Source organism: Gastrolobium bilobum, unplaced genomic scaffold (genome assembly GCF_033153095.1).
Source record: "Gastrolobium bilobum isolate Gb01-03AN ecotype WA unplaced genomic scaffold, APGP_CSIRO_Gbil_v1 utg9008, whole genome shotgun sequence".
Taxonomy (NCBI): domain Eukaryota; kingdom Viridiplantae; phylum Streptophyta; class Magnoliopsida; order Fabales; family Fabaceae; genus Gastrolobium; species Gastrolobium bilobum.
In genome coordinates, this window is record NW_026898340.1 from 236,606 (window position 1) to 249,321 (window position 12,716).

The 12,716-nt window shown below is 36.3% G+C and overlaps 1 protein-coding gene across 1 annotated transcript; it reads left to right on the forward strand.

Annotated features, from left to right (window-relative positions):
* The first annotated feature begins 294 nt into the window (after positions 1–294).
* On the forward strand, positions 295–1,788 carry LOC133315024 (ankyrin repeat-containing protein NPR4-like). The gene is made up of 2 exons (XM_061516567.1): positions 295–723; positions 1,090–1,788. Exons 1-2 carry the CDS (start codon positions 295–297, stop codon positions 1,786–1,788), a joined length of 1,128 nt encoding a protein of 375 aa, XP_061372551.1.
* The last annotated feature ends 10,928 nt before the right edge of the window (positions 1,789–12,716 follow it).

Genomic DNA, 12,716 nt, shown 5'->3' on the forward strand with positions numbered 1-12,716 from the left:
TAGTTCTATATATTACACTGGAATTTGACCTGGCATTTGTCTTATTTGAAATCACACCATTAAAACAACCATTAAATTTTTTAATTTCTTTCTAATAGTTGAGTTCAACTAAAAATCTTTTTATTTGTTTTTGTAATTGAATGAAACTAGTAACCACTTCAGCGAACTTTGATTTCAAGTATATGTACTTTTACAAGTCACCAGTACTAAATGAGATAATGCCTATTTTTTATTTTGCATGTTGATAATTTCTTGTTATTCTCTATGCCTAATCTATTATGCTCATTGATAGACATGCAAAAGGACAACAATGAAGAAGCTTCATCAGGACAGGGTCATCCATTGCAATTGCTTAAAAAAGTATGGTATCAAGTTAGACAATTGGAAAACAAAAAGACTTTAGAGTTGATAACTGAACCTTGGCCACTATTGTTTGAGGCAGTAAAATTAGGAAATGTTGAAGTTGTTAAATGGCTTCTTTACATGAATCATGAACTACTTATGATAAAGGATAATGGAAGGAACCTACTTCACTTTGCTGTTTCCTATAGACAAAATAGCATTTTTGACTTTATACTTAAAATGGGGACAGTGAACCTTATAATACGAGCAGTGGATACGGATCGTAATAACATTTTGCACTTAGCTGCAAGTGAGCCACAAGAAGTATCATCAAGTTTGAGACCAAACATTCGAATGCAAAGAGAACTAGAGTGGTTCAAGGTGAATTTCCTTATTCTTCTCTTCTTCATGCATGCCATGTGTCATCTACTTCCTAAATATATGTTTCAGATTGTTTGAAGTTAGAAATACCTTAATTTTAAAATACAATATTGATTGGGTACAAATTATTTTCAGAATAGCATAAACTTTTATAATCATCATATAGTAGCTTTCACTCCATTCCTGCATTTCTTGAGATATTTAACATGTAAAATTTATTTAGTATTGATTGAAAGATTAACTTTTCATTAACATTAATTGATCCCAACGCATCCGCATATATATATATATATATATATATATATATATATATATATTGTTACCACCATTAACACATACTTTTGATTAATATTATTGCATATATAGGAAGTGGAGAAGAGCGTTCCTGCTGAATTAAGGACAATGAGAAACAGCGAAGACAAGACACCAAAGGATATGTTTGATGCTAATCATAAAAAGTTATTAGACGAAGTTAAAAAAGCAGAAAAAGGAATAGCCAAATATGGCATGCTTGTGGCAACACTTATTGCTACAGTAGTATTTGCTCCAGCTCTCACCGTTCCAGGTGACAAGACCAATGCATCGTTTGTTGTCTTCTTCTTGACAAATGCAGTTGCATTATTCACTTCTGCTGCATCTATAACCTCTTTCTTGTCAATTTTGTCTTCACCAAAATTCACAGAAAGCGATTTCATCCTCTCACTTGGGTATGTGTTTCTGTTTATTTCCATTGTCACTATGATAATAGCTTTTGCTGCAGCCTCCTTTTTGATATTTGATCACACATCCAAGTGGGTTGCATATGTAGTGGCATCATTGGGGCTCCTCCCAGTACTTCTGTTTCTTGTGCTTCAGTGGAGCCGTTTCTATGGTGCCCTTCATTACTTCAACGGGTTAATTATAGATACTATCTTCAATTTTCGAAGAAAGTTCGTACCTATGGATGTTAAATATTACCCAAGGGGTGTACCTATGTGGGTAATACATAAAAGAACCTGGGTTCCGATTCCAAGAGTTGAAGTTAGGGAGATATTTGAGGCCGACTTGTTTCAAAGAGATAATTAGGACTGGTATATCACAAAAATAGATGTAAAATATTTGTTTGATAATCCAATAAGCTCCTCATTTAATTCGCAGGACACTCTGTTTTAGAGGATGAAAGTGTGCTCGTACACAATAAATATATATATACACACACTCAATTATGTTTTGTAATTTGTTTTGTGAAATAATTAAGGTTGTATTTGAACTTGAGATTGTTGTATTTATGTAAACTTCTATGGTTTTCATTTGAAAGATGTTTATTTTTTTTTTGGACTTACAAGAAGGGTCAATGCCCAAATTACACAGTTACATTGTGCAGGAACGAGACTCTTGTTAGCGTAACAAGATTCCCTCACATTCATCAAGTGATACGCAAATCATGCTATACAGGGTGTGCGTCAATGTTATTAAAATCGAGATTTTAAGTAAAATTAGAAGGAGACTAAAAAATCGTAAAACGTAAACTTGTAATGTAAAAAAATCCGTAAAAACATAAAATCATAGTGATAAATCGAGATTTTAACAACTATGGTGTGCATGACAACCTTCCCGGAATCAATTCTTTTTTAATTTATGTTCCCGGGGAACAGAAATGAATAGGAAACTCGTTTGGTAAAATCGGTTTATTTTTTTGTTCCGGGGATTAACCGGTTTAATTTTTGTGCTGGGGAACAGAAAAAAGAATCAAAAAATTTCTGTTTTTTTGTTCCCGGGCACAAAATGAGAAACACTTATCTCTTTCGATTACTCTCCACCTCTACCATCATCCCACTAGTGCCGTCGTCACCACCCCTCACCACCATCAGAGGCGGATGGAGGTAGATGAGAAGGGGGGCAAGTGCCCACCCTTAAAATATAAGTAAAAATACAAAAATACACTTATGTTAAAATTCAAGTTTTTCCAATTTAATTTCGAAATAGGATATTATAACAATTAATTAGGGTTACTACTAATATTATTACCAATCATTTTCACCGTTAGATCGATTATGTTGATCCAACGGTTATATTTATTTTCATCTTTTTATAGTTATGATTCTCCATATTTGATACTTTATATTTATTTTCACTTTTGTATGGTTATGATTTCTCATATTTAATGTTTTTACATTAAATATGGGGATCATAATCATACAAAGATAAAAATAAATATAACCATTGGATCAACATAATCGATCTAACGGTGAAATTGATTGGTAGTAACCCTAGTTGGTTGTTACGATATCCTGCCCCTTTAATTTTTCTCCATCTATTTTATTTTCCCGTGAGTATTTTTTCTCTTCCACCTTTATTATCCAAATCTAACAGCAGAGAGCTCTGTTCCAGACCCATCATTTGCATATGCATACTGATTCATCTCCTCTCAAATCTCAATCTCCGTTATTGGAAGTTGAAACATTTGCTTCTTCTTCCATCATCGGTCTAATTGAGTCACAATCCGTCCAGATCTAGATCTAAACCAGATCCATTCAGCCAGCCGACAGCTGCTCGTAAGTCGCGTTCCAGATCAGACCTAGATCTATAAGTACATGAACTTGTTGAGTGCCCACCCTTCGTTAATTTTCTGGATCCGCCACTGACCACCATGATGTCACCGCCACCATTACCTCCACCTCCACCCATCACTACCACCATGCCACCGTCACCACCACCACAACTACCACCGCTGCCACCATCACCACTATCACTGTCACCGTCACCACCACCATCACCACTACTGCCATCAACCACCACCACCACCATCGCCATCACACGCCACTGCCACCACCACCACTGCCACCAACCACCACTACTATTGTCGCAGCCACTACTGTCACCACCACCGTCGCCGCCGCCACCAACAACCTCTATCATCGTCACAGCTATTATCGTCACCACTGCCACCAACCACCACTACCATTGCCGCAGCCACTACCGTCACCACCACCGTCGTCGCCACCACCAACCACCTCTATCATCGTCACAGCCATTATCGTCACCACCACCACCATTACACCACCCCCGCCACTACCATCACCACTACCACCATCACCACCACCATGTCACTGCTACCATTGTTGCCGCCACCAACCACCATTGTCGTAGCCACTGCTGTCTCTTCCACCACCACCATCCCAACCACTACCGCCGTCGCCGCCATCATTACCACCGCCATTGTCGCAGCCACTGCCGTCTCAACCACCACCACTATATCTTCACCACGTTACTGCCACCACCATTATCGTATCGCCGCCGCCACCATGCCACTCGCCGCCACCACGCCACTCGCCGCCACCACCACCACAACCACACCATATGGAAAGAAAAGTGATGATCTGAAAAAAATTTATATTTAATAGAAATTATTTTTATTATATTATTTGTTGTGTTATCAAACACAATTCTTATTCTCAGAATAAAAATAGAATATGTTATCAAACACATTTTTTTTTTCTTAGAAATTGTTTCAAGACATAGAAATAAAATAGAATTGTTTCTTTTCAGAAACAGTGCTGAAAAATAGAATGGTTGTCGTCATACACATCCATAAATGGGTGCCACCATGATTACCCTGCGGCTAATTTGGTGAATCGTATTCGAAATTTGATGCAGCGAGATTGGCAGATTTATATGTCTCACATTCACCGAGAAGGAAATAGAGTAGCGGACTTTCTAGCCTCTTACTCTTATGGTTTCTCTTGGGTAATCCAGGAATTTGATTGTCCACCGTCAGGTTGTATTGATAGTCTGTATGGTGACACTATAGGTGTTCACTGGTCTAGGCTTTGTGCCTAGTTTCTTTTTGTTGTGTTTTTGTTTTAATTTCCTATTATTTCCAAAAAAAAAAAAAAAAAAATATTGTTCATGACTTAATTAACCCTTGGTTCAATATATTTAATTTTGTTCCCCTTAAGAAAAATTTCTGGCGCGGCATTAAGTACACAAGGAATACACACGCGGTACGATAATAGAAACTATGTCCACAACACCACAAGTCAATTCTAACAATCGAATCAACTTGTCACAAGGTTCCTTTACCAAACAAGTGAAAGTAATCAAAAGTTTAAGGATCTTGCAAAAGCTTGGAGAAGTAGATGTACAAACTGTGATTAATGGGCGAACAAAATCATAAAGAAATTAAATGCTTGTAAAAGCATTATTGCCTATGGGAGCCATCCCCATCAAGTTTTGAGAGGTACGTGAAGTGAGTCCCAACTCCCCACGTACACCTAAAATCTGAAGGTAGTGCCTACCCTAGGCAATGCCTACATGACATTGCAATTTATAAAATTACAACAGTGCCTATTTCTAAAAGGAATAGTATCTCCACTTTTAGCCTAAACTAAGGTAACAAGGAGAGTACTCAATGTCCTATCCCTCCTAATCTTCTTAGCGACTAAGGATATGTTCGGAACATCTGATAAAGAAAATAGGATAAGATAACTTATCATATCTTACTTTTATCTCTTGTTTGGTGGGTCAATAGAATATGATTAGCTTATCCTATTGTCTCATTTTATCCTATCCAATACATGATTTCTTATCCTATAGAGGAGAGCTGGGTTATGATTCAATAGGATAGGATACAAATATTGGATACCCAATATATCCTCATGCTACCCAATATATCATCACGCTACCCAATATATATGTATTTATTGCATTATATTTTGTTTTTTTTTTCTTTCTCCTTCAACATAATCTTATCAGATTGCTAATCAGGTGCTCATAAAACACAGGACATGATATAGGCTTATCAGCCCCATATCATATCCTACCCTTATCAGCCTCATATCATATCCTACTCTTATTCTATTCTGCCGAAGCCCTAAGAGTATGTCTATTCTAATTCTCCATCAGAACTTTCAAATGTATCACCTACATGAGAAGCCATTATTAAACCAACAAAGGTTGATGTTGATTTCTTCATCGTAATTCTCCTCATCTGCATAAGTCCTTCTATTTAGGGGTGAAAGTTTTAATCCAATATTATTATTAGAACTATCACAATCCACTCAATTAATGTCTTAACTTCAAAGAAAATCACAAAAAATGTGAAAAATATGATACTATACGTACCGACCATGATGCTCCACGTATTAATTAATAAATCTTGTGTCTACAAATGCATATAACAAAACGATAAAGGAGGAAGTTGTCCCCTGCTTTCTCTCCTACTGTAATTCAATGAAATCATCGTTGACCATGCTCCGAAAAACGTACGGAGAATATCTGATTGGTCACACGATGGCAATCAAGTAACCAAAAAAAAAAAAAAGCAAACACGCACAGGATCTGCCCCAAAGGGGACAATATTGTTGACCAATCCAAACCTCTTCTTCCTTCAACTATATAAATTGACTTCGAAGAGACACATACAGTAGAAAGAAAAACAAAGAAACACTACAAGAAAATTTATTTTTTGTGCTAATAAAAATCATCATTAAAAGTTGGAAAAATCGTGACTACGGTATTTTTGTGACGATATTTCACTTCGTCAACATTCGTCACTGTTGTTTTAGTGACGATTTTTTGACATGACACTGAAAAAGACATTTATTGTGACAAAAAATGATGTGACAAATATACGTGAGAATTAATGACGAAAATAAATCATCACAAGTATTTACAATATTGGTGATGATTTAGTCATCACAAGTGTTTATAATGACAAATAAATTGTTACTATTATATTCCAATAATAGTTATTAAATTTTTTCTCACTATTATAAATTTTTTATGGTAAGTTATAATTTTTTTATTTAAAAAATTGAAATTGTGACAATTTTAATCATTAATAATGCTTCTATTGTAATATTAATGTAATAACAAATATTTTTGAATTTAATTTAAATAAAAATCAATTAATGTGTTCAAAAGATAAAGTAAATTTTATCATCAAAGTTGAATTTTGGATCGGCTTCCTTAAAGATAAGGATATTTCCAATATTATTCCACAATTTCCATCCTCCTTGTAAAAATCCACAATATGGTACATAATCAATAATAAATGAAATTGGCATTTGTGGCCTTTAAAATAATAAATAAATACATTAAAGATGATTCAGAAAAAACAAATACAAAATTAATGAGAAATACAAATCATGTGGCAATCCTGATTGCATGGTCTTCTAAAGTTTTTTTATATTAATCATCTTCATGGGAGACTGCAAACAATGCATTCCGAGCTTGTGGTCTTTGATTAAATGATGTCCTGCATAATTTATGTAATATTAATTTAAATTCTCAAATAATGAATAAGCATAACCTTAACACTTTAGACTGAGAAGAAAAAACGAACTTATTTTGAACAGGATGGGTACCCAAAATCTCATACTTAGTCATAAATTTGGAAGTCTTTTCGAGGCCGCGTTACTGATTGTTCAACTTTCCTTTCCTCAGTGTCTAAGAGGTTTTCCCTCTCCATTTATTTCTTCATTTTTTTTGTTATCCAAATCCTCCTATGTGCCTTCCTGCTATTCATTCAATGCTAAGTTCCATAACCAAAAAACAAGGACACAAAAAAAAAAATGTACTCAATCTTAGGCTCTGGTGGCTCCTCTTCATACCTGCACCAGCATCAAAACTTATATGATTATTGTCATGAGGGTTTCAATTATACAAATTGTAATTGAAAGAGAAAGAGAGAGAAAATACCATGTCGACGTCATCAAAGTTGTCTTCGGCCATAGTTGACATACTTGAATCCAAATCAAAATCTAAACCAATTAAAAGTAATAACCTTTATCTAAAAATCAAGCTAAAGCACCATATATAAATACAAAATCGTAACTTTTGGTTAAAATAAAAATAGATCTCTTTAGTGAAAGAGATCCATAAATAGATCTGTGAGAAAAATTAAAACTTTAGAATTTGGAATATAAGAAGGTTAATATGATGGAGAAAGACATTTTGATGGCACGTGGTTCAAGGTATGAGACAAATACTGCAAACATGATGAACTTTCAAAATTCTAAAAATTAGGAATGAGAGGTAGAAGCCGGATTTTTTGGGTTGTTATAAAAACAGTTTTTCTTTACAGATTTGGGATATAGGAAGGTTAGTGGGTAGTACTTTTTTTGGTGATTTGGTTAGTGGGCAGTTTTTTTGCACTAAAATTTAAAATAGCCTAAAGATATAGACATTTCGATTAGGTTTTTGACCCTTTTTCCCCTAATTAAATAATTAATAACCAATTTGCCCCTCCCCCAGAACTATCCACCATCCTGCCCCCATTTAGTCGATTATGTTGCACTTTTAATCGACTAAATGGGCTAAACTCAGAAATTATGAAACACGAAATGTTGCACTTTCGCATACGAATCCTGTACAATACGTATTTTGTACCTGAAAGTGTGTTCCCCAAGTCATTATATGCGTGTACATTGATATTCGATCGGTTCCGTGCCAAAAAAAATCGTGCAAAACAGAATGGGGTGTCAAAACCAGTTATTTAGTCGAGCAACCCGTACTGGTTTAGTCGACTACACAGTTTAGTTGACTAAACCAGTACGGGTTTCTCGACTAAATAACTGGTTTTGACACCCCATTCTGTTTTGCACGATTTTTTTTGGCACGGAACCGATCAAATATCAATGTACACGCATATAATGACTTGGGGAACACACTTTCAGGTACAAAATAGTATTGTACAGGTTATAAACCACGAATGTGCATGTACTGCAAAACTGCAATAATTAAGGGTATCCGAAACTTGTGTTCTTATTTTAACTCTGTTAAGGTCACCTGTTCTGAATTTCATTGGACAGTTTAGACCCGTTGGACTGTGATTAGACACAAATTGAAAACATGAAGGTAAAAGATATTTGTCATTTAATAGGTAAACAAGAAAACAACAATATCCTCTTAAACGGTTCACAACATGATGGGAACATCAAATAGTTCATTTCATAACCATAATATTACATAAGCTACAAATGTAAAATAGGAAGACCGGAGTCAATTACATTACAACATACACTAGAAACGTAAAATAGAAACATAAACCCTAAATATAATCCTCATCCTCCTCGGATGCCGTCTCCTCGTCATCCTCATCTGACACATCAGCCCCCTGCCCTGCAACATCCTCAATCTGCTGTCCTCGTCCAAGCTCTAGACGAGCAAGCCTATCTTCAACACCCTTGAACCGTCCCTGTATATGTCTAAATCTTTCATTTCCCTTCTGCACGTGACTCTTCCTCCATTTTTTGTGTTTCAGCGCCATTTTTCCTATTTTCTTCAGCGTGGCGTTTATGCCCTTCATGACATCACGTAATGAAAACCCACCCTCAGGCTCAGCTATCTCCTGCTGGTCACCCTCATCATCATCGTCATCATCATCCTCCACCTCGGGGTCAACCATGTCTACATATGGAGCAACATCAGGAACCTCAACATCAGCCGCACCTGTGAACTGCCACACTCCTGTTTGGGGGTTCTTTATCATCTTGCACTGCTCCAGTAGACGTTTTCCAAACTTATGATTATACCCTGTGGTCTTCTTCAAGGTCACATTACCTATGGGAACATCAAAATGCTCCAATATCCTCTGAACAAGACAAGCAAATGGAAGTGCACCCTTGTGTTTGGCCTTATACATCATCCAACACACGTAGTGCCTCCAGTTCACCGAAGTACCATGTCGGATAGCCCACATGATGGGAATGTCATGCTCCAACACCCTGGAATGATTGAACGCTCGCGGAAACAAAATGTGGGTGATGACATAGTGTAGTATGCGGGACTCCACAGTAAGCAACCCCACCGTATAGGCAATGTGTTGCCCACGGACTCTCCTCTGCTCCTGCACGGCATCACCGCGTGTATATCCTGGAAGTATGGTCCCGCTGTCTGCGTCATATTCCACAGTCTGCGCAGAATCAAAGTCATACCCCAGTAACTCCAACCATACCGGATCCGTCATGATGATGTCCACCCCGCAGACCCTAGACCTCAGCTCACCGTGATGGTAGCTGAGATTATGGTAGAAGGCCCGTACATGCAGCTCAGAATATGAACACGACAGTTCAGCCAAGGTCCTAAGATGTGATTCCTCCAACCACCTCACAATGTTAAAACCTTCTTGTTCAAAAAAGGCTGTATCAAGTGATTTGGCCCCACAAATCGGTCGGTTAACAAAGTCACGGACAAAAGATTCATGAACCACCGGGTCATTCTCGAACAAGTATCCGAATGGGAGGTCCACAGCAGCGGGGTCTTCCTCTTGTGGCCTTGACGAAGACGGATGGTCTTGTCGTAGCTTTTGTCGTCTCTCATTTCCAGTGCTAGACGATCTTCTACGGCCAGCCATGGGAACAACTGTACCTACAATGCAAGTGGAAACAAAAATCAATGAACAATAACAATATCAAAAAATTTAAAATTCAATATAAAAAACAAAACCTAATCCTAAAATAAAACAGAAATCAGAAACCCAATCCCTAACCCTAAAACAGAAATAGAAACCCTAACCCTCAACCCTAACCCTAACCCTACACCCTAAAACAAAACACAAAAACCCATTCCTAACCCTAAACACTACAACCCAACCAAAACAGCAACGTAAACCCTAACCCTAACCCTAACCCTAACCCTAACCCTACGCCTAAGGCACCACATCAACCCTAACCCTCACCCTCACAACACACTTAGCACCTTACCCCTAACCTAAATCCACAAAACCGCAAACATAAATCAAATGCATGAAGAAAACCAAAATAAAAACTAAACTTAAAACCAAATGCAAGTCAGAATACGTTACCTAAATGTCGATTTCGCAAGTGTGAACCAAGGAAGCTTCAATCGCACCTTCAAGGGTTGAGATTCGGACTTGGTTGAAGAGAGGGGACGAAATGCAGCCTTTTAGTCGATTAGGGTTTGAAAATAACCCCCTTTGCGAAATGGGGGGTTTTTAAAAAACCTGATCTGCGACATTTAGTCGACTAAATAATGCGCTTAGTCGACTAAAAGTGCAAACAATTTAGTCGATTAAGATGAGTTTTTAGTCGACTAAAATTCGCGTTTCATAATTTCTGAGTTTAGCCCATTTAGTCGATTAAAAGTGCAACATAATCGACTAAATGGGGGCAGGATAGTGGATAGTTCTGAGGGAGGGGCAAATTGGTTATTAATTATTTAATTAGGGGCAAAAGGGTCAAAAACCCCATTTCGATTCCACATTATTTTGGTGGTTTGATAAGTGGGCAGTTTTTTTTGTTGGTTTGATTTGCTATTTTATGAAACAAGTTTTGTTAAAACTACATTTTTTTTAAGAAAAAAAATTACACATTATTTTATTACATTGTTAATTTATACATGCTTTATATATTTATCCTCACTAATATATTAATATTAAATATTTGTGACAAAATATTATAAACACAAATGCTTCAAATCATTAATGACTAATACTTAGTCATTAATATTAAAAAATAAGTGACAACTTTTGTAATTATCAATAATATAATAGAATATTAATGACGAAGTTAATTTTTTTGTCCCTAATACTTTTTTGTAATAGTAGTGACAAGTTTTTCACCATTATCAGTGTATTGATATTAGATATTTGTGATAAATAATTTTAGACATAAATGCTTCAAATCATTAAGGATGAATTACTTATCACTAATAATAAAAAATAATTGATAAGTTTTATTACACTACAGATAAAATGGTATTCACTGACGGTTGAATTACGTCGGTTATAGATAAATGCCACTGATATTGAAGGATGATAACCTGAGTTGCGTAAAGAATGAACCCATCAGAGGATTATATCAATGGAAATTAGATAATAGAGTATTGTACATCTAATAAGCACCAAGCACAGAAAAAAAGAGCGGGCCATCCATGATGGAAAATAAAAACGATGTCGTTTAAAAGTGTCTTTGTAAACCCATTACACTCTTAATCCCAAACGGCCTAAACCCTCTCGCTCTCAGTCTCATAGCATTTCCACTTGCTCACTCACCTCAGGAACCCTACTATCTTTAGCGGTTAGTGCTTCTCTCTTGTTTAATTTATGCATTTTATGCATTTCAAATCTTCATTTTCTCTCAGTTTTGTGGTCCTCGCTGAAACTGAATAGAGTTTCATCATCAAGTTCTGGAAGGTTTTGCTTTCATCGTTGACAATGTGATGATGTTTTGGTTTAACAATTAATTTGCATGCTCGGCGACAATTTAATTGAATATTCGAATCAATCTTTTACAGGTTTTGGAGTATTTGGCTGCGAGGGGTATACTGCAAATCTTGTATGTGTTCGATTTAGTCCCAGTTCTCATGCTTACTTTCCACTATTTTCTAATTTAGCTCAGGTTATGATGGTGATTTATCGAATTCGGATAGTCTTGACAGCAGAAAATGTTAAGGAAACTCAATCAAAATCCAGCAATGAACAGTGAGAAAAATTGAATTATAAAAGACACATAGAATCACTGTAGCACTGCATAGCGAGAAAAAAGTTGGTCAGAGTATGGACTAAGTTTCAACAAGATGTAATTTTGGTTGTTGAGTAAGATAAAGATTCCTCATATATTGTCACTTATCATCGTCTACTCAATATATAGATAATAAGTATGCCTATGCCAACTCATTTCATAAGATATTCTAGAAACAAATTTTGAATATCTAGCATGTAAAAGCGTTGAGGTAGTAAGCTAGACGCACCTGTTATGAATTGGATCTGGTCCATTGGGAATTCTTCGTTTGCTCATGTAGTTGAAATCCAACTCTGCATGGTTGAGTGGCTTATCTGAGTTACCTATCACATGCTCCTGCTTGAGCCTTTCTGATGACTCTGTTGATAGTGTAGTTGTATTTGTTGTTCCTCCACCACTACCTAAGCTTCCAACAACTAGAAGACAAACAAGACCTACCAAGAGTGTTCCAAGGAAGAACCTTGGAAGGAAATAACTACTAAAAGTACCCATATGCAATTTTTTTTTTCCTGGTTATATGTATATATA

Bases quoted from the DNA above. Each gene is read 5' to 3' on its own strand.
- LOC133315024 (XM_061516567.1), top strand. From the start codon at position 295: ATGCAAAAGGACAACAATGAAGAAGCTTCATCAGGACAGGGTCATCCA. The intron at 724-1,089 runs GTGAATTTCCTT...TTGCATATATAG, and splicing joins GAGAACTAGAGTGGTTCAAG to GAAGTGGAGAAGAGCGTTCC.